The sequence below is a fragment of the Cydia fagiglandana genome, chromosome 6 (assembly GCF_963556715.1).
Source record: "Cydia fagiglandana chromosome 6, ilCydFagi1.1, whole genome shotgun sequence".
NCBI classification, from domain to species: domain Eukaryota; kingdom Metazoa; phylum Arthropoda; class Insecta; order Lepidoptera; family Tortricidae; genus Cydia; species Cydia fagiglandana.
The window spans coordinates 3922792-3944708 of record NC_085937.1 but is presented as its reverse complement, the minus strand read 5'-3'; the positions used below and the strand labels follow the sequence as shown (position 1 = coordinate 3944708).

The 21917-nt window shown below is 39.2% G+C and overlaps 1 protein-coding gene across 1 annotated transcript in view; it reads left to right on the top strand.

Moving 5' to 3' along the window:
* Positions 1 to 21917, top strand: part of LOC134665012 (echinoderm microtubule-associated protein-like CG42247) — a 48077-nt gene that overhangs the window by 22085 nt on the left and 4075 nt on the right. The window contains exons 2-16 of the mRNA XM_063521782.1: positions 4859 to 5050; positions 7553 to 7669; positions 8108 to 8238; positions 9149 to 9279; positions 9663 to 9801; positions 10645 to 10794; positions 11581 to 11752; positions 12101 to 12196; positions 17108 to 17245; positions 18126 to 18257; positions 19099 to 19227; positions 19485 to 19613; positions 19990 to 20118; positions 21001 to 21163; positions 21612 to 21794. Coding sequence (XP_063377852.1) covers positions 4859 to 5050; positions 7553 to 7669; positions 8108 to 8238; positions 9149 to 9279; positions 9663 to 9801; positions 10645 to 10794; positions 11581 to 11752; positions 12101 to 12196; positions 17108 to 17245; positions 18126 to 18257; positions 19099 to 19227; positions 19485 to 19613; positions 19990 to 20118; positions 21001 to 21163; positions 21612 to 21794 — 2131 coding nt within the window. The remainder of the gene's footprint in view (positions 1 to 4858; positions 5051 to 7552; positions 7670 to 8107; positions 8239 to 9148; positions 9280 to 9662; positions 9802 to 10644; positions 10795 to 11580; positions 11753 to 12100; positions 12197 to 17107; positions 17246 to 18125; positions 18258 to 19098; positions 19228 to 19484; positions 19614 to 19989; positions 20119 to 21000; positions 21164 to 21611; positions 21795 to 21917) is intronic.

Sequence of the window (21917 nt, the reverse complement as noted above, 5' to 3'; positions counted from 1 at the left end):
AGAATTAATAAAAACAAACTTCTGTATAAAACACTTTTCCGCCCTAGGGCGAAAATTTCAATTTCCCGCCCGCAAGCCCTACGTGTAAATAAGTGTTTTTCATCACACTTGCTCGGAAAAGATTTTTTCCGCCCTAGGGCGAAAATTTCAATTTCCCGCCCGCAAGCCCTACGTGTAAATACATCTTTTCCGAGCAAGTGTGATGAAAAAGTAATTTCAGCGTTTTGTAAAATCCATCCCCTAATAGGGTTAAAAAGGGGATGAAAGTTTTAAATGGGGTTAAAGTTTTCTTTTAAGCTGAGAATTTGAAACTTCGTAAAAAGATATATTATTAAAGTACAAGAAAACTAATTTCAGCGTTTTTGAAAATTCGTCCCCTAAGGTGATTAAAAAGGGGTTGAAAGTTTGTATGGATATTAAACATTTTTTCGAGTGTGGGGCTTGAATCTTTGTATTTAGGGATATTATTAGAAAACAGGAAAAGTAATTTCAGCGTTTTGTAAAATTCATCCCCTAACAGGGTTAAAAAGGGGTTGAAAGTTGGATCCATTACAAATGGTTTTGAAACTTCTTAGAAAGGCATTATAGCCGATTACAAAAAAGTAATTGCAACGTTTTTGGAATTTCAACCCCTAAGGGTTAGGTAAGGTTAAAAAGTGGATCAAGTTCGTCTTCGGATGCAAATTTTATTTTAAGCTAGAAACTGTGTAAAAACGAATTAAATTAAAATACAAGAAAACTCATTTCAGCGTTTTTGAAAATTCATCCCCTAAGGGGTGAAAAAGGGGTTGAAAGTTCATATGGATATCAAAAATTTTTTCGAGCGCGGGACTTGAATCTTTGTATTTGGGGATATTATTAGAAGATAATAAAAGTAATTTCAGTGTTTTGTAAAATTCATTCCCTAACAGGGTTAAAATGGGGTTCAAAGTTTGAATCCATTACAAATGCTTTGAAACTTCTTAGAAAGACATAATAGCCGATTAGAAAAAAAAAGTAATTGCAACGTTTTTGGAAATACAAGCCCTAAGGGGGTTAAAAAGGGGATGAATGTTCGTCTTGGGGGGTAAATTTAATTTTAAGCTAGGAACTTGATCATTTTGCAAAAAAAGGTTTTAAATTAAAAAAAACATGAAAAAGAATTCAAACATTTTTGAAAATTCATCCCCCAAGGTGGTGAGAAACGGATTGAAAGTTTGTATGAAGATCAGATATTTTGTGAGTGCGGAACTTGAATTTTTGTATAAGGGCATAGGTACCTATTATTAGAACACAAAAAAGTAATTTCGGCAACCAACATCAAAATCCACTTGACTTAAAACTTCATACAACTTGCTAAAAAAGAAAAGTAATTTCAACATTACTAAAGATGTAAAATGTTGAAGATAAGATTTCACGCGGACGAAGTCGCGGGCAACAGCTAGTTATAGTATAATATAATAGTAATGTCCAGATTTTAGACATTTTAGTACTATTTGACATACGTATTAGGTACTTACCTCTACTGTAAGGTATGTTGACTGGTCCATAACCTGCAAAATGTTTGCTCAAAGCCTATTAAAGAACAAAAAATTGTCCCTACGAAACTTGCTCAATTAGACAAAGTTATAAAACTATAAGCAAATTGATTCAACATAAAATTACAATAGTTAGGTAATTAAAATCATTGTGTAGTAGTCAAATTACGTACCTACTTTCATAATAATATGGAAAAGAATTGAGTACCTGAGTTGATTAACTTTTGAAACACAGTTTTCGCGCTGCACCCGAGCAAGCCACGCGAGACCGTTCATACACCCTTCTTCGAACTTTATCAGTATTCGCGAAGGTCAATCTGGCCGGTGTTGCACGCACCGCGATGTCCTTGACAGTCGGTCAGTACACCTGCCAAGGACTTTTCGGTGGTCGAAACGCGCGTGTTTACAGTACTGTGTGGGGTGGCGCGGCGCGCGCCCGCGGCAAAATATCGCGAATCAGGATACGGTATTACGCGAAAAGTGCTGAGGATTTGAGGATCAGTGTTATGGTTAGTAAGCACAAGTATGTCATTGGGGTTAATAGAAAAAATAGGAGTTTTATTTACGTGGCACGTGACTGAATTTATAATTCCTGCATTTATTTGTATAGAACTTCTCAAATAAAATAACAAACACTTGCATTTCTTTCAAATTTACAACCTTATACATATTCTTAGAAAATTTTAAAATTCACATAATTAGCACAAAATACTTCTCCTTTTTTGAAGTTAGAGTGAGTTATACTCGTATACCTACGTAGCTTCTTATTTTTAAGACGAAGCTTATTTTAGCGCTATTATGTTTAATTAGGCATAAGTATATTTAATATTGAAAATATTCCAAAGTACCACAAACGACGTGATTAAATAAATTCTTAAAGCAAGGAATTCCAATTTTAAATTAAAATTCTTATGCATATCTACTAGCGTTAAACAATAAAATGGCTACCTGCCGGCCCCCAATAATGTAAAGTAGGTTAATGCATTGCTATTCGCATATAAACGTGAAAAAACAACCGGTCGGAACCGACCAGCATTCCCTCGTAAAGCCGAAGAATTCTCGAATAAATTCTCCTTCGTTAAACTGTAATTACACACGTAGTAGAGCTATGAAGTATTTGAACAAATTAAATTATTTTCAGAAAATATTTTAATTCACACACACTAAGCCTTCAGTAAGAAGTGCATATACTTGGAAAATTTGACCTATGCCGCTGTGGGCCTAGGGTTGCCAGATCGAAAGGCGCTAATATCGGGAAAAATTATAAATTTTTCGGGATTTTGGGACTTAAGTCGGGGAAAAAAAAACATTCAGATAAGAAAGTAATTGTATTAAAAAAAACGATATTTTACATTGTTGGCACTACGTCAGCTGCTCTGCCCATAGACGTTTTTATATAAAAATAGTATAAATTCTTTGAAATCTTGAACAAACAAAATCTCGACGCGGGTCGCTCGCTCGCTTAACGACAGTTCGGAACTTAAAATTATTGTTTTATAACGTGAAGCTGTTTTTCGGGACAATTTTCACTTTGTCGGGAATCGGGAACACATGCTAAAAAGCGGGAGAATCCCGCCAAATCCCGACCATCTGGCAACCCTATGTGGGCCGGTGGCGGAGTGGTTCAGGCACCTGCCGCGATAGCAGAGGACGCTGGTTCGATTCCAGCCTGGGGCACTGGAGGCCTTGGTCACTTTTTCTTAGTATATGACATTTATTTCAGTTTACGTAGTACAGGTACTTGGTTATTGAGTCCTACCTAAGATAGAGGTAATTAAAACCACTAAGTATAAACCACTAAGTATTAGTAACCACTAAATATTGAGAGGACTTTTGTGCAAGATTAGATGTGACACCTCTTCAAGCCCAATCAAAGGATTGTCATGTTCAAAGTTCGACTGTCACAAAGGAATATGAAATTTATTTTTTATTACCTAATTACCTTTGTTATTTATGAAATTTAGTGTGAACATTATCTAAGAAAAAGTACATTTTTATTTTGTAAATTATGTTTTTTTGTTAGATTACATAGCAGTCGTGGTCCCGTTAAATGACCATACTTCTCTGACATATGTTTATGTGTTGATGGAAATGTTGATTAGGACTTTTATCTGGTGCGTCCAACGTACATTCTTAAATACTTAACGAGACATTTTAAATCTCTAAGTACTAGCAACCCACCCGGCTTCTCATGGCACAAATTATACACCTAAACCTTTCTCAAGAATCACTCTATTGATAGGTGAAAACCGCATGAAAATCCGTTCAGTACTTTTTGAGTTTACCGCGAACAAACATAGTAACACACAAACAAACAGGCGCGGCGGGGAACTTTGTTTTATGAGGTGTAGTGATTGTATGTTACAAATTGTATATTACAGCAGATACCTATATATAAATCCAACCAAATAAAATTAATTATTCTCAACAGACTAAAAACAAACACCCTTTAACCTATCCCCTAACCTCTACACCTCATTGCAATCGCAATCTATTGTATGCACATGAATTCGGCGATGTTTGCCAGAGTGCATTTATCAGACGCCAACCGGGTCAGGGTCCTCACACCCACGGAAACAATTGAACGCCTTTAGCCAGGGCTCGGCTAAATTGCAGGTGCTGAAGGAAATTGTGCATTACGACTACTTAATGGCATTTTGTTGTGGAATGCGGCGGTTAAAAGGTTTCTGGTTGTTTTAGGTCGTTAAAATATAAAGGAAAGGAATGTAGCTAATTTCAGAGTAGAAAAATTTGAGTGAAGTAGGTAGCGGATTTTGCAACTCAATCGTTGTCGATATATCAAAATATACATTAGTCCTTGAGATGTTTCGTAAAATGTAATTTCAGCATCTTAGAAACAACAAATGGATCGCTATGTGTTAAATAGTTAATAATTCGAAGAGTGTTAACTGTTTAGCAAATAGAGCATGCATAGGAAGCATCTTAGATGTCGTTTAAAATTTCGCAGTATTTTTTACAGAAACGTCGTAATAGTTTTCGTCCCCCTATATAAACATGTACTTACTTATTTTTAAATACAGCATTTAACTTTGACTAAATAATGCTTATTCAATCCCAATAAAACATACCTGGGGGCCGATTTTTGAATTTCGATCGTTCGATTTCGTCACTCGAAAATCGATGGAAAACGGCGAAATGCTTATTTTTGAGATACGAGCGATAAACATTTGGAATCTAGTGGTATTGATCACTCGATTTCAATTTTATTAGTAGAATTTAAATGCCTAGTAGTGGAGATATTAATTAACGAAATATACGAAATCGAGTGGTCGAAATTCAAAAATCGGCCCCCTGATACTAATCAAACCTTCACCAAACAGGCAGCAAGTTACGGCAAAAAGAACGGCATGTGGTATGGCGGCACGACCGCTGCGGCGGCCCCGAGCGGGTGGTCGCGCGCCGGCACCCGCAAGCAGTCCGTGGCCGAGTCCGACGCGCCCCCGCCGGGCGGCGGCAAGCCCACCTCCGGCCGTGTTATACGGATCATTAACAACATGGACCACTCTATACAGGTGACTTATAGTGTAGAACGCAAGCAGTCCGTGGCCGAGTCCGACGCGCCCCCGCCGGGCGGCGGCAAGCCCACCGGCCGTGTTATAAGGATTATTAACAACATGGACCACTCTATACAGGTGACATATAGTGCAGAACTAGTGATGGGCCAAATCGAAAAATTTTCAAACCGAATAATTCGACTCCGATTTAAACCCAAATCGGTTTGCAAACCGATTTGGCCAAGTCGATTTAACTTCTACTTTTTTAATTATCAGTAGTTCAAACCGCTCCGTAGTCTTTGAGTTGAGGAAATTGAATTGTCAATTTTACGCTTTGTTCGATCCGATCGACAGCAAAAATTTTGACTTAAAAGTTTTGTAATATTTTTTTAGTTTTGTTGCGCGGTAAATCACAATTTTATAATTTCTAAAGCTAAAACGGGAAAGCACTATACGAGCAAGCAGGAAAGAGCGTGCGGTCTCGTGCGATTTCGTGTCATTGCTGCGAATCGTTGAGTTAGCAAATCGACGCGGCGCAAAACTGCCAAACCGATACAAGTATACCGCCAAATCAATCGCTTTAAGCCCATGCGAAATTGAACCTTACAACATAAACAATAAGTTTCATTTTACTTTACCTGTAGATACCAAGTTTCGACTCGATTCAATAATGGCGGCAATGTGCATGGCAACATTTTTCTTCGTGGTTTGAAATCGATTTGCGTACATTTTAATCCTCAATATGTCAAATGAAAGTGACGCATCAACAAATATGAAAGGATGCGTTTAGAGCGGGTGAACGTATCTTAAGTCGATTTACGGAACACTCACGTCGATTTAGTCGACTTCAGACCTAAATCGGTTTGAACCGATTTGTGAAGTCGAATCGTAACATCGCTATGCAGAACGCAAGCAGTCCGTGGCCGAGTCCGACGCGCCCCCTCCGGGCGGCGGCAAGCCCACCTCCGGCCGTGTTATACGGATCATTAACAACATGGACCACTCTATACAGGTGACTTATAGTGTAGAACGCAAGCAGTCCGTGGCCGAGTCCGACGCGCCCCCGCCGGGCGGCGGCAAGCCCACCTCCGGCCGGGTTATACGGATCATTAACAACATGGACCACTCTATACAGGTGACTTATAGTGTAGAACTCAAGCGATCCGTGGCCGAATCCGACGCGCCCCGCCAAACTAAGTACGTTTTTCTAATTAAGTTTACATCATGTACACAGTACACATCAGGCCATGCCCTCATTCGCTGAAAGATTTTTAATCCACACCTCTAATTAAAAACAAATCAACTGAATAATAGTACCTAATAATGAAACGCTCACTCTGATTGCTTCAAACAGTCACGTTTTCCGCCATCATGGGTAAAGGTGCTTATAATTACCGTAAATACAATTTATTTCGCGGATTGCTTTAATAAGTAGCTTTGCGAAGACCTTGGAAGTAAATTCATGGATTCAATCGCGTAAGTGCTCGAGGTTACGATATTTATGATTCATATTCACTGTGGGGCTTTATTCTACTTCTATACGACAAAAGCTTGTTAGTGGAAATTGAAGCTTATTGTTTAGATGATAAGGTAGATTTAAACATTTAGCTTAAATTAAACTATAATGAACTCAAGGAGTGCTGTTGAATTTGGAACACAGAAACGGCAATATCTGAAAAAAATATAATTATTAGGTAAGCTAATATATAGTTATTAATTTCTTTTAGTAATACCACTGTAGGTATATATCTTGTTTGCAAATAAATGACTTTCATAATAAAGTAGGTACGAGTACATATTAGCATGTATTACATATATAGGTAGGTATATAGATACATTGTATACCCATATTTAAAAGCCACGATGAATAGGTAAGTAATGTCGATATCCGTTGCGTTTGAATGCATGCAATACATTATTTATTTATTTATTTATTTAAACTTTATTGCACAAAACATAAAAATAATGTACAAATGGCGAACTTAATGCCTAACATTATGTATTATGCTAATAACATAATTTTCATTTCAATAGCTTGGCTTACAAGGCACGTGTAACCAAAGTACCCGTGATAAAGTAAAATACCTAAAGGGCTATTAAATACTACTAGGTACTGTAGGTATACAGTTGCACCATAGTGGATCTAACCTTGCGATAGGTAAAATTGCTGTTAGAGCATATGAAATACGAGTACCTACATCCGCGAATTATCTATGATTTGATTCGTTTAACTTTGATTGTCAAAGACCATCCTTCCGACAGAAAGCAAGAAAGCAACCACTTGACGACTTGCTTTCATTTCCGTCATACCAAAACCTACCTACAGTCATACCAAATGCCATGATTTCTGCCGAAATAAACCATCATACTTTGAGCTATGAACCTATAAATAAAAGACAGTTTAGGACTTCAGAACACTCCTAAGTTTTACAAAGTTTGTCAAATGCCATGTTTATAGGTTAAGATACAATGTGATATGCAATAAAGATTATGAGTATGAGTATGAGTATTTTATTGCAGTGCCGTGTCTTGTTAAACCTGCGTACCACGCAGCCGTTCGAAGAGGTCCTGGAGGATTTGGGACAAGTACTGAAAATGAGCGGAGCCAAACGAATGTACACAATCACTGGACAAGAGGTAATTAAAGGTGACAGTCCATTTCTAACGACAGCTGCAATACTGTTCATTTTACTATGAAAATTGACAATAACAGCGACGCGTTCAGTACCAGTACCAGTCGTGCAGCTGCGATCAGAAATGGAATGTTACCATAATAACTACGCTGCCTTTTTTACGACACGATTTGCTAGTTGGGTAGTTGTTTTGTAGGCTGCTTGCGTTCTACACGACAAAAACGAAATTAAATTTTTCCGCGCCGACTTGTTTTTGTTTTCTTATTTTATATGATTTCTTAATTATTTTAATAGATACCTAGTTTTATTCTGATTCCTTAACTTAAAGAACTATGATGGAGTCATCTCTCACATAATATGTTTGTACCTATGTTTTACTAGCTGGTTTATTATACTTACTTTATAAAAGGTCTACCTATTTTGACCTCGCAATTTTTTGTAGGTGAGAAGTTTCTCCCAGCTTCGCAACGAGTTTGCCGACGTGGAAACCTTCTACCTGGGCACAGTGATGGTCGCACCAGCTCTGAGTCCCGGAGTCAGCGCGCCACTGCCAGTCGAGTCTCCTATGAGAAGGTGATATTTTTTAGGGTTCCGTACCCAAAGGGTAAAACGGGGTCCCTATTACTGAGACTTCGCTGTCCGTCCGTCCGTCCGTCTCTCACCAGGCTGTATCTCACGAACCGTGATAGCTAGACAGTTGAAATTTTCACAGATGATGTATTTCTGTTGCCGCTAAGTATAACAACAAATACTAAAAACAGAATAAAATAAAGATTTAAATGGGGCTCCCATACAACAAACGTTATTTTTGACCAAAGTTAAGCAACGTCGGGAGTGGTCAGTACTTGGATGGGTGACCGTTTTTTTTTGCTTTTTTTAGTTTTTTTTTTTATTATGGTACGGAACCCTTCGTGCGCGAGTCCGAGTCGCACTTGCCCGGTTTTTTACAAAATCTGCTCTCTGCCGCTGCTAATTTTTGACTCTTTCTCACAAACAATTTAATATAATCGTGACTTCGTGACGGATAAAGGCAAACGCATTTTACCAAGTTTCAAACAAGCCGCTTGCAAGACTCTCAGTATAGGTACTTTAAAATTGTGAATCCTGTATCCTGAAACTAGATATAAGTGATTTTAAGTTTGTACTCACACATTGTAAGTTACTATACTATATACTAAGTTATATACTAATCCCCTTATTCATAAACGTTTACTAAAGTTAACAAGCCGATAATAATCGTTTGCCCTTTTCCATCATAAAATACGTCGGAAAGGGACAAACGATTATTATCGGCTTGTCAACTTTAGTAAACGTTTATGAATAAGGGGGTAAGAGAGTAAGAGAGGCTCTCTGAAACATGTCGTGCAATAAATTCGTAAAACTAAATAAAGGCTCAGGATAAAAAATTAATTAATTTGCTCAGTGACCTTCTGATGTGCGATGTGCATTCCTCTGTATTAAGTATACTTTAAAAACTATGTAGATCTCGATCCCGAGGGAACGTGGCCGCAGCGCCAGCCTCCGAGGAAGTATCAGTGCGCGGGCGGCGCGCGCGCAGCAAGAGCCGACCGAGGGTTCTGTACGCGCCGGAAGGTGAAATCGTTCGTAATTCAGGTACATACTCACAAAACAAAATATTAAGAGATATTTAAGTAGTATCCTCATATGTTTTTTTTTTAAGTTAGTTCGCATTTTACTACATATCAGTTTGCCCATAACATACCATCATAATTGAAGTATACTTTATATTCGTCGTTCCCTCGTGACTGAGAATGTTCCTCTGCCTCCGTATTTGTAGGCTGCCCTCAGAGGGCCGTTGCCTCTCTGTCGCACTTGTAAATTCGAACGTAAGTGTGAGGAAAGTAACAAGTCGAACGTGGTTCGCGGTAGGCCCTCAGCATTGGGCCCTCCTGTCCATGAAATAAATTATTTAGTGCTGCTGCTCAGTTGTTTCTGCTGCATCTATTTTTATTTTAATACTCAAAAATATTATCCAGATTACACTCTACTGGAGGTACTAAAGGAGGAGCCGATCCGCGTGACCATCCGTGGTCTCAGACGCACCTTCTATCCGCCCATCCACCACGCTCCCGTAGACAACACGCCGCCAGAGAAGAAGCTAGCACTCGAATGGGTGTAAGTCCTTCCATAGTTTTTAGAAATGGCAATCAGGAACAAGTTGTATCGTGGAGGAGCCGACCCGCGTGACCGTCCGTGGACTCAGAGGTTCTACAGCGAAACACCTTCGACGTGTTGCCTCCCTGTCACACTTACGTAAGAATTTAAAAGTGCGACAGGGAGGCAACACGTCGAACGTGGTTCGAGGTAGGCCCTCAGACGCACCTTCTGCCCGCCCATCCACCACGCTCCCGTAGACAACGCGCCGCCAGAGAAGAAGCTCGCACTGCAATGGGTACTTCCATAGTATTAACTGGCAATCAGGAACATGTTTTATAGAAGTAACGGGTTAGCAAATTATACGCCTAAACCTTCCTCAAGAATCACTCTATTGATAGGTGAAAACCTGATGATAATCCGTTCAGTATTTTTTGTATAGGTATATCGCGAACTTACAAACACACAAACAAACAGACGCGGCGGGGGGCTTTGTTTTGTATAGGTACCTAATGTATAATGATTTGTGTCTCTTTTATTTCTTCACAAATATATTCTCAAAACACTACTATTACATTTTGCCTTGACAATAAACACTGATATCATTATGTTTATGCTAATTTTATAAATCATTTTCTTAACTTATTGTGTGTTTCAGTATGCGCCAAAATATTTTCAATAATTTTTTATAATTACGACGAAGTTAAGTATATATAAAAGTATAGAAGCAAACACATTAACCGCCACTATGAGAACCTTATTATATAAGTACCTACTGTGTTATTGCATCGTCGTTTTTGGTCTCGCGCCCTCAAAGCTGTCTTAGATATTACGATCAGATAAAAACAATCAATCATTCACCAGCTACGGCTACCGAGGCTCCGACTGCCGACGAAACCTCTGGGTGCTGCCCACTGGAGAGCTCTTGTACTACGTCGCAGCCGTCGCTATCATGTACGACCGTGACGAGGAATCACAGCGGCATTACACGGGGCATACTGAAGACATACAGTGGTGAGTGCCTATTTGCTACTCTTGTACGATCTTAGTGTAGCTTATGGATACGATAATCACAAGAAAGACCACTAACCATTTAAAGTAATAGATATAATATTTTTTCTATAAAAACTGCGCGTTTTACCTTTGACGTTTGAGTTAAGTAGGTACGCGAGCGATCTGCAAAACAAAGTTAAAAGTCTTGAGATTTTGATACCTGCCATCGTTGTAGTCATTAGAAAATAAAACAACTGACACTTATTCTCCTTTTCTGCTAACTGTCTAGTTGTTCTTTTGTTTTGTGCGTAAAGGTGACAGTCTATTTCCAACGACAGCTGCACTACTGTTCATTTTACTATGGAAATTGACAATGACAGCGACGCGTTCAGTACCGGTAGTGCAGCTGCGGTTAGAAATGGAATGTTACCATAAAGGTGACAGTCTATTTCTAATGACAGCTGCACTACTGTTCATTTTACTATGTAAATTGACAATAACACCGACGCGTTCAGTACCAGTAGTGCAGTTGCGGTCAGAAATGGAGTAACCTAGACAGCTGCTCTACTGTTCATTTTACTATGGAAATTGACAATGACAGCGAAGCGTTCAGTACCGGTAGTGCAGCTGCGGTTAGAAATGGAATGTTACCATAAAGGTCACAGTCTATTTCTAATGATAGCTGCACTACTGTCATTTTACTATGGAAATTGACAATAACACCGACGCGTTCAGTGCCAGTAGTGCAGCTGCGGTTAGAAATGGAATGTTACCCTTACTCTTAATTCTGATCCTATTTTTACCCAGCATGGAACTCCACCCCTCTCGGGAACTAGTGGCGAGCGGCCAGCGCGCCGGTCGCGGGCGCCGCGCGCAGGCCCATGTCCGCATCTGGAGCACTGACACTTTGCAGACTCTCCACGTTTTTGGAATGGCTGAGTTTGAAGCTGGCGTTTCCGCCGTCGCCTTTTCACAACTGGTAACGTCTCTTTCTTACAATGGATTTGCCTTTTGTACGTTGTCGTAAAGTTAGGCAGCGTCATACCTTTTCGTATTCGAATCTGGAGCAGACACTCTTAATACAGACGCTTCACGTTTTTGGAATGGTGGAATTTGAAGCTGACGTGTCTCCGCAGCAGGCAACGTTTCTTTGACGGATTTATGTTTTTTTGTTAGGTACTTCTAATTGATACACCTAACATTCATTAATTGAACCATAGTTGTCAACCGTATACCACAATTACCTTTTAAGTTAACGGTAGCATATTTAGCAACTATTTTGATTTGAATCTCATTAATAAACTTTAACTTGAATTGTCTTGAACAGAACGGAGGCAGCTACGTACTGGCCGTGGACGCCGGCCGTGAGAGCATCCTCTCCGTGTGGCAGTGGCAATGGGGACACCTGCTCGGAAAAGTTGCGGTGAGTAACCTAATAGTGATTACATGTATTTCTTAATTTCGCCTCAAAATATACCGGGTGTTGCCTGTAACATGAGCAAAAAATTAAATCATATACTCCTCAAACTATAAAACTTTTGTTCAACAACTTTTAAAAATTATGAATCCTTTATACTTCCTCTTTTTCATACAAAATAAATATTGCCTTCAATGTACGCTGACATCAGTGTGTTTGACGTTGCTTGTCATGCTTTAAACGTGACAAAATTTGTAATACATTGCGTCTTAGAATAAACTTTAAAGAGTAATAAAAATCAAAACATAAGTTATTTTTAAAAGTTGCTGAACAAATGTTGATCAGCTTAAGGAGTACAGCCTACTGTTTAATTTAATGCTCCTGTTACAGGAAACACCCGGTATACGGCAATCTCAATTATTGTAAAACATAAAGAAAATGTAAATAAGCAAGGGGAGGCACACTATAAAGTTACACTACTGAATTTTAATCTTTAAAGTACAATCTGCAACAGATTTGTTTGAGGCGATTATAATATCATTTTCTTAATATCTTAACAATAAAATTGTATTTAAATTATTTGGGATACCTCGCCCGTTAAAACCACTTATACTGGAAACAGTATATAAGTAATCATTGTAGCCCCTATTTTTATAGAAAAATCGCCTCTGCTAAGTCAAAATACGGTTAGAGGTGTCAACAATTAGTATACCTAGTTTAGCCAACATGTAATATTAAACCTAACCCATAACTTAGAATGTTTATTATGTTTCTTTGTCCCTAATGGTGTTTATACATCAAAATATGTAAAACAGATTTTTAGCACCAGACGCCGCGATATTTCCAAGTACCACAGACAAAACATCCTCCAGACTTAGCATAGTCGCGCTACCCCCTCTGCCACGCATACGGTAATTTTACTCCATGTTCGAGTCGAAAGTGTCTTTGTGTGACGTCCGAGTCTTTGAACGGACCAATCACGGCACGGGACTTCGTTCACCTCGTCCCGTGCATCCCCGCATTTTTGGCATCATCGGTTGCATGAAATAATTGCTCTAAACTCGGTCTAGAGGATTCCTAGTCTATGCCAAGTACACAAAACCAGCTCACCCGTAAACAAATGAATACAGCATGTAAACCAAGCATTTAAGCACCAACGAATACGTTACTTTAGTCACGCGAACTTAGCAACGCTGACCCTCCGTGAACCTTATGTCTTTTACAATAAGGTTTTAAAATGGTCACTAACATTATACACAGCAGAACAGGGTGTCCAGCGGCATATTTGCAGTTTTAAATCATTCTCTGATTGCTTAACAAAAAGAGATACGTCTCTATATGCTGCAGATACTTTTAAACGCAAACTGGCGGAGATATTTTTCTCAATCTATTTGGAAAAGTATTCGAGGGTAGATATATATGCTTTTAGTGCATTATATCATTATGTCATACACTTTTGCATTAATTTAGGAATATGAAGAAAAGATTGGAGGAGTGCGTAACCTACACGAAGGTCGACATTTAGAAAATGTGATGTTCAAAAATGATATCCGCATTCATCTTCTATTCATAAAATTTTATAGTTACACTATATAAGTTTTTTTTAATAAATTTTGAATATAAATATCTGCCGCTGGACACCCTGTATTACACTAGACGTCAGTAACGACGGTGGAGCTAGACGTAATATAATACAGAATATAATTTGTCTGGATTGTGAGTTCTGAACGTTGTCAACGTTTCTAGGTCAAGGGATACATTAAGATGGACGGATAGGGGTTTCGTGTTGGTCACTTTTACTAGTGAAATAAAGACGTATTTTAATAAAGAGGACTGTGTCAGATTAGTCGCTTTAAAACCACGAGTGACGAGTTTTTTGGGATCAGATTGTGGTACCCTTTTTTGTGGGTTTGGCGTTTAAACAATGGTTTCAAGATAAGAAAGCATAACTATTTTTAAACTTTTATAAATTGGGTTGTTTTTGTGATTAGCTATAAATACTTTTCCTTCGTTCAGCTAATTTTAATAATAACTTGTGGTTTGGTTTTTAATACACTCTAAAGTTTATTCTAAAAGGCAATGTATTGCGAATTTTGTTAATGTTTAAGGCGTGACAAGCAACGTCAATCACAATGATATGACGTGGCGATGGCGTCCATTGAAGATAATATTTATTTTGTATGAAAAATAGGGAAGTTTAAACACTTCATAATTTTTAAAAGTTGTTGAACTAAAGTTTTAATTATTTGCTTATGTTACAAGCCACACCCGGTATACATTCATAAGCGGCCTGCCTTTTGTATAGAGTTGTAGTGAAAATTCGAGTAGGCTATAGACTTACCTCCTCAAAATACCTTCTTTAGTCGCTGCAACTACTTATTATCTGCAAAGATGCTGTGGCCAATGATGATGACGATGTAGTGAAAATTCATATTATAAAATATAGGTACTTAGTTTAATGTTTAATTGCAATTGATAGACAAGAAAAACATTTCTTATCCAGTTATATTTTATAATATTCTAACTTTTATTTTATATATATACATACATATACTTTTATTTATAATATAACAGTATATATGGAAAAATCATTTATTTACATACAATATATATGTCGCAGTCGGATCGTATAATCCGCCGTATTACATTACGGCTAGCCGTTTTCAAAAACAGGGGCGTTTTGAAATGCGGCGGTTTAACTATTAGCCGTATTGAATGCGGCTGAATGAGAATCCGCCGGAATGTATTCGGCGCCATACGTTCTTCAACACGGCTAGCCGTAATGTAATACAGCGAGTCATTAGCCGCCGCTTTGACAGTTTTTAGTTCCCATGTTTAACACTCGTGGCGCTGCCTGACAAACGCTGGGGTGTCCATCAAATCTGGAGTTTGTCGGACTGTTTCTTTTAAAAAAAAAATTTCCTTCGCAACTTAACTAGACGGAGCCCCGCTTCGCGGGGCTCCTATTTCTGAGCGGTTTGCCCTTCGGGCATCTGAAGCTACCTAACGAACCTAACCTACCTACCTATTTATTAAGTGAGACGTCCGTGAAAACATTACACTTTGGGGAAAAAAGCGTAGGTAGGTAATTAGGTTAGGTTCGTTAGGTAACTTCAGATGCCCGAAGGGCAAACCGCCCAGAAATAGGAGCCCCGCTTGCGGGGCTCCGTCTATTTGAGTTGTGAAGGAAATGTTTTGGAAAAGAAACACATGTAGTGCGGTGGGACCGTGGTAGAAATAAATTAAATTGCAAACATTGTCAAACTCCGGTTACGTAGGCGACCGAAAGAACTGGTCACTCTACAATGTACGATGTGGCTAAACGTGGGCCGCCTTATTGAAGAACGTATCGCAGTGACAATCCGGCTAATCGTCGAACCGCCGCATTTCAAAACGCCCCTGTTTTTGAAAACGGCTAGCCGTAATGTAATACGGCGGATTATACGATCTGACTACGACATATATACAGTGGTACAACTAAACGAAATTAAACAGTATATTATAAATACAAATATATGTAGGTATATTCCTATCTATGAAACAACTCACAAAAGCATTAATTTACGACATTGGGTGAGTTCAACACACCCACACCGAGACCACGCCCACCTCGCCTCTACGACGCTACGCCGTAGCAACTCGTAGCCAGCTACGCGGCGCTACGAAAACAATTTAATGTATAGCGAAGTAAAATGCGTCCTTACGGAGTACTTGATAGGGATCAATTTGAATTGTTCTTTGTTGGCATATTATTTTTTGGTGTCGTGTGGTTTATAATTACTTTGATGCCGTAATAATTACACATCATTAATTATATCCGTCATTAAGTTTTTCAACAACATTAACTGTAATTATTGTAACTTATTATTGCTGCCTGCTAATTCCGATATATAGGCCAATTCGAACGAACGGCATTAAAATGATATCAAATGATGAACGAAATAGTTATCGCACATTTTAAACCTACCTACGTACTTTGAACTTCTCATTTCACCTATAATAGTTATTTACGATACAAGTGCGGAAAAGAGGAACACGACCGAAGGGAGTGTTTTAAATCGAGAAGAGTTGCGAATTAACCTATTTGCACGTGTATCGTAGAACGTTTTACAGTACATATGGCCTTTTAAACTTTTGACATACGCACAAAAGTGCTATTTTACGCACTAGTGCGGGAAAATAGGACCATATGTACTGTAAAATATTTTTAATTATGGCACAGCAATTATCTTCAAAGCAAAACTAGCAGTGGCTATCAGTACATAAATCTTTGTATTTGTCAACGTTATCGGTGGCGTGCCGTGCCGCCTTCTGTCCGCGACTGTACCATGATTTGTGACGCGGCGCCGTCGGAAAATATGAACGCGACTGTACGACTTGAGTAGGCGCGGGTTTTTGTATTTAATTGTATTTAAGTTAGAGATAATATTTTCTTATGTAATTTTAAATGTATTGGGTAGTTTTCTATCTAATAGTTTTAAAAGACTCCCTTCGGTCGTGTTTTAATTTCGATCAATTCGATAAGATTCGATAAGTGGCGATCCTCTCGTTGCGAATTTCCTACTTTTCGCACGTGTATCGTAACGTACTATTTCATCACACTTGCTCGTAAAGGGCATAGGCGATGCGGTCCGTAAATTTCGACCTAGGGCTTATACGTACGAAATTAGTGAGCCTGCCTATGACTACGGACTTAATGTCACGTTCGAAATATCCCAAATAATAAAAGTGTACCTACTACGTGATTAATTCCCGATTCCAATTTATATAACTTATGAGTGAAAATCGTGTTAGTTTAATTTAAATCAATGTTTATCATTGGTTAAAATAATACAAATACGAATACAAATGCATTTATTTCATTACTTTTTACATCAGTAAATCAAATAATCAAATAATCTTCTGTGTTTCTTAAAGACACTACAAGAAGAGCTAACGGGCGCCGCTTTCCATCCCCTGGATGACAACCTCCTTATCACACACGGAAAAGGACATCTGGCGTTCTGGAACCGGCGGAAAGATGGGTTTTTCGAGCGGACTGACATTATTAAACCGGTAAGTGTGTTTTGTTATCACCTTTTATGAAAAAAAAAAGAAGAAAAAAGGTGATAACAAAAAAAAATGGCCGATGGGGTCGAAAAGTGCTCGAGTGGAGACCACGGACTAGCAAGCGCAGCGTAGGACGTCCACCCACAAGATGGACGGACGACCTTGTTAAGGCCGCCGGAAGACGCTGGATGCGGATCGCTTCCAACCGGTACGAGTGGAGGCCCAAGGGGGAGGCCTATGTTCAGCAGTGGACGTCTTATGGCTGAGATGATGATGATGATGATGATGAAGTGTGTTTTGATGTTGTGTTAATTGAGATACCGACTTGACTTTAATAACCGCTATGGGCTGTATAGAAAAACACCTGAAAAATGGCACCCCTTTGCTATCGATAAGTCAAACATCATCACGCTTTCACTCACTTGAATGTTTAGTCACTATTGGCCCTGTTTCGGGCCCGTCAGGCTTCCTCAAGCTCAAGTGAGTGAAACCGTTGTCGTCTAGAAACAGATCATCAAATCATTTTAGGAACATAAAACATATTTTAAAATACACTGTAGTCTAACCTAGATCAAGAAAGGAAATGGCAACCAAGTCAAAGTTATAATGGCTGTTTAAGCGCAACTTGCACCATCCCACCAACCCGGGGTTAACCGGTTAAATCGTTAATCAACCCCCCCCCCCCCCCCCCAAGTGTCAAATTGTACTGGTAACCATGCTAACTCCAGGTTTAACCGGTTAACCCAGGATTAGTGAATGGTGGTGGCCCTAAGACTTGCTGGTTCAGTTTGAATCTAGAACATTTGGAATTTATGACTTTAGTTGATAAAAACATCTATAGCTGCAAACTTCTTAGCTCCATTCTAAGTGCATTTCTTTCTTCCAGCCCTCTCGCACACACGTGACAGCGCTACAGTTCGAGCAGGACGGCGACGTGGTCACAGCCGATAGCGACGGCTTCATCACCGTGTATAGTGTCGACAGCGACGGTGCATATTTCGTGAGGATGGAATTTGAGGTAACTGTTACAACATTATAATTATGATGCATAGAAGGTAGGATCCTATAGAAGTGGTATAGGCGTGTCTCCGTGAGGGACAAAACACACGCAATTCGACACTATGATTGGTCGAATTTATTTGTTGCCCACGAACATTTGGAGAACAAAACATATGTGAGACTGTGACAAGGACAAAGAATAATAGCGCTTTTGCTGCTACTCAAAGATACTATCCCGTTCGGTCATTTCCCCCCACCCCTCATGCCAGATCCAGTTATATCCTAGATTCATGTAATGATGCCTTGACTTTCGCGAAAATAAAAATCTTAGAAACTCTATGTCCATCTCAATAGGGTATTTGACTGTAAAATAAATTATTTTACACCAGGCATGAAATAAAGCACACGAAGTTTAATAGAGAAACGTAGGCAGCAGTTATTTTTAGACACAATTTCTATTTTAAAACCCGTATAAAACTATAAAGAGTAGGTCGTTTCATTGTGACGTCACGTTAGTGTTTCATATAAATTCCATAGTTGCAAAATCGTTTTGACTGTTCGAAAAAAGATAGTAGTCAAATACCCTCTTGCTCTTACTGATTTGAGTTAAGGAGAAAGGGTAGACAATTTTCCAATTTTACGCTACAATATGTGCCATTCCCAACCAAAAGGATATTTATTGTCGGTTGTCAATAAGGTGCCATTTCCATATAGCTTCAATTTGAAACCAACCTTATCGACAACCCCTATGTCGTACCTTTTGGTTGAAAACGTCACAATATTTTGCCCTTTACGTAGCTTTATTTTGTCTACTAATGTGGCTATTTTCGCAAATTAAACTTCGCATTTTGTTTACATAGGCGCACATTAAGGGCATCAGCTCATTGGTGATGCTGTCGGAAGGAACCCTCATTTCTGGCGGAGAGAAGGACAGAAAGATAGCAGCATGGGATTCTCTGCAAAATTATAAGAGGATAACTGAGACAAAGGTAAGGCTTTAAATTTTGGAACTATACTTAGGTATTTATTAATTTGATGTAGTTTATTCAATTAATTTGGTCCCAAGTATTCAGAATAAGTACATCTTATACCCCAGAATCACTTTTGTACTTCCTTTTATAAAAACAATGCACAGAACTGTAACACAATCAGAAAATTAGTCTTCATTGCCTTTAATTTCTGGCATGTCTACAGGAGAGACATGAACCTAATTGCTCTGTATGATCCTAAATATTTTATTTTTCAGCTGCCCGAATCTGCTGGCGGCGTGCGCAGCATCTACCCTCAGCGACCAGGTCGCAATGACGGTAACCTCTATGTTGGGACCACTCGCAACAACATCATGGAAGGATCATTACAGAGACGATTTAATCAGGTACTTATTCATATCAACGTATTTTTCAGTCATCAGGAAATCAGAGTTTTAATTTTGAGTAGATATGTTAATATCTTATTGGGTTCCAAAAAATGTAAGCAGTCACGGTAGGCCTCGTTGTGCATAATGAGCTTGACTCCGTTGGCAAAGACTGATAGGAAACTTTTTAAGGTCAGGATAACTAGATTAAGAGGGCCACAATGCCATAATGGATCACCACTAACACTGGTGGTAGCCTACTGGGCGCTTGAATGAGATAAATATGGTAGGTAATATTTAAATTAGGCCACCTAATTAGGCCACCTTTCAAGAGATCTCCCGATTCTTAGTTTGGCAATGGCATCTTAAGATCTTTAACTTAATTATTCATTTACAGGTTATTTTTGGACACCACAAGCAGCTCATGGGCCTAGCCGTCCATCCGGACGATGAAATGTTCGCGACAGCCGGACACGATAAGAACATCGCCTTGTGGCGCGGACACAAACTCGTGTTTGCTACTCAGGTACCTACGTTCAATCAAAAAGACACCCGAAAATATCATAATGATTGTTTCAAAAAACAAACATAAATTCCCTCTGAATCTTTTTCCCTCAGAATTTCAATTTGGGAACAAAACAAATTAAAAATATTTTCTAAGAGACCGCAGATATATGTACATATATAGGAATTTTCTAACCAACTATAATAACGATACGATTATACGATAGATAAGAACACAAGAAAATATCAGGCCGCGTAGCCAAGATGCCAATCGCTAACGCTCCGTAGCGATCGAAACGCAACTGTCACTGTCACACTAATGTGGAAGAGTGATAGAGATACATAATGCTTTTCGTTGTCGAAGCGATAGCGATTGTAACCTTGGCTAGGGGGCCTGGTTTCTCAAAATGTTTACGAATAACTGAGACGTTATTTATGACGTGACGTCCCATGGGTAAATGTACCTTATGGCGGTTGGCGCTTACGCTATTATTAACGGCGCTCCAATATTATTGCGGCGCTATGCAACGCAGGGCTCGGAACCGGTTTTTTTTTTCAAATCCCACAGTAGCCCAATATTTTGAATAATTTTATATATGCTCTTTACGTAGGACTGAATCATGTACTTAGGTAACAACTTCGTATTATTAGATAGTCCCATTCAAAGTGAAATAACAAACCAAAGAACGAAAAAGAACGTAATAATAATACCGGTATTTTTTGTGTATGAAAAAAAAACCGGTTCCGAGCCTTGATGCGACGTAAGCTCCAGCCGCCAGAAGGTACCTTACGTCACAATTTAAAGTTTTTGCGGAAAATATCGGACTCTAGTTTAAAAAAAAAAGGCTTTTAAAATCTTACATATGCATAGACCATATGAAGATACATAAAGTATATTTTGTAGGTTGGGTACGAATGCGTATCCCTCGCATGGCACCCCGGCGGTGGCGCGCTTGCGGCCGGCAGTACTGAGGGACATTTGGTGGTGCTGAACGCTGACGCCGGAGCACACGTGGCCACACTTCGTGTCTGTGGGTCGCCGCTTAATTGCTTGATGTATAATTCAGGTATAATATCTAATAGGTCCAATAGGTTAGGTAGGTATAGGTACTAATAAATAAATAAGGCTACCGTTACTTTCAATCTAATTCAGAGCGTTATCGTCAATTGGCGCTGATAAAATCAAATGGTCAAGGAGATCTGGCCGCGTAGCCAAGATGCCGATCGCTTACGCTCCGTAGTGATCGAAACGCAACTGTCACTGTCGCACTAATATGAAAGAGTGATAGAGAGACATAATGCTTTTCATTGTCGAAGCGATAGCGATTGTAACCTTGGCTAGGCCGTCTGTTAATTAGGTGTATTCGTGATCTTGAACCCAACCTCATCTGAATTTATCAAAGTTCAGCTCAAAAAAATATCTATCTAAACGGTTGATGAGAATATTGTTGTAGCTATTGGAGGCTGAGCTAATTGGTACTTTAAATGAGTCCATGTTTCCATATTTTATTTCAGCTGGAGACCTGCTCGCCATCGGCTCCCAAAACGGCAGCATCTACCTATTCCGCGTGTCCCGCGATGGCTTCTCATACAAGAAGTCCAACAAGATCCGCGGAGCACAGCCACTGGTGCAGCTAGACTGGAGTCTGGACGGCAACTACCTGCAGACCGTCACGGCTGACTATGACTTGGCTTTCTGTAAGTTTACAACCTCAACAAGAACCTCTTGATTGGTTGCGTTCACTACCAGAAGAAAGTCACAAAACAGCTGCTCGTGCAGATAGATCGGAGCCTGGACTGGAACTACCTGCAAACTGTTAC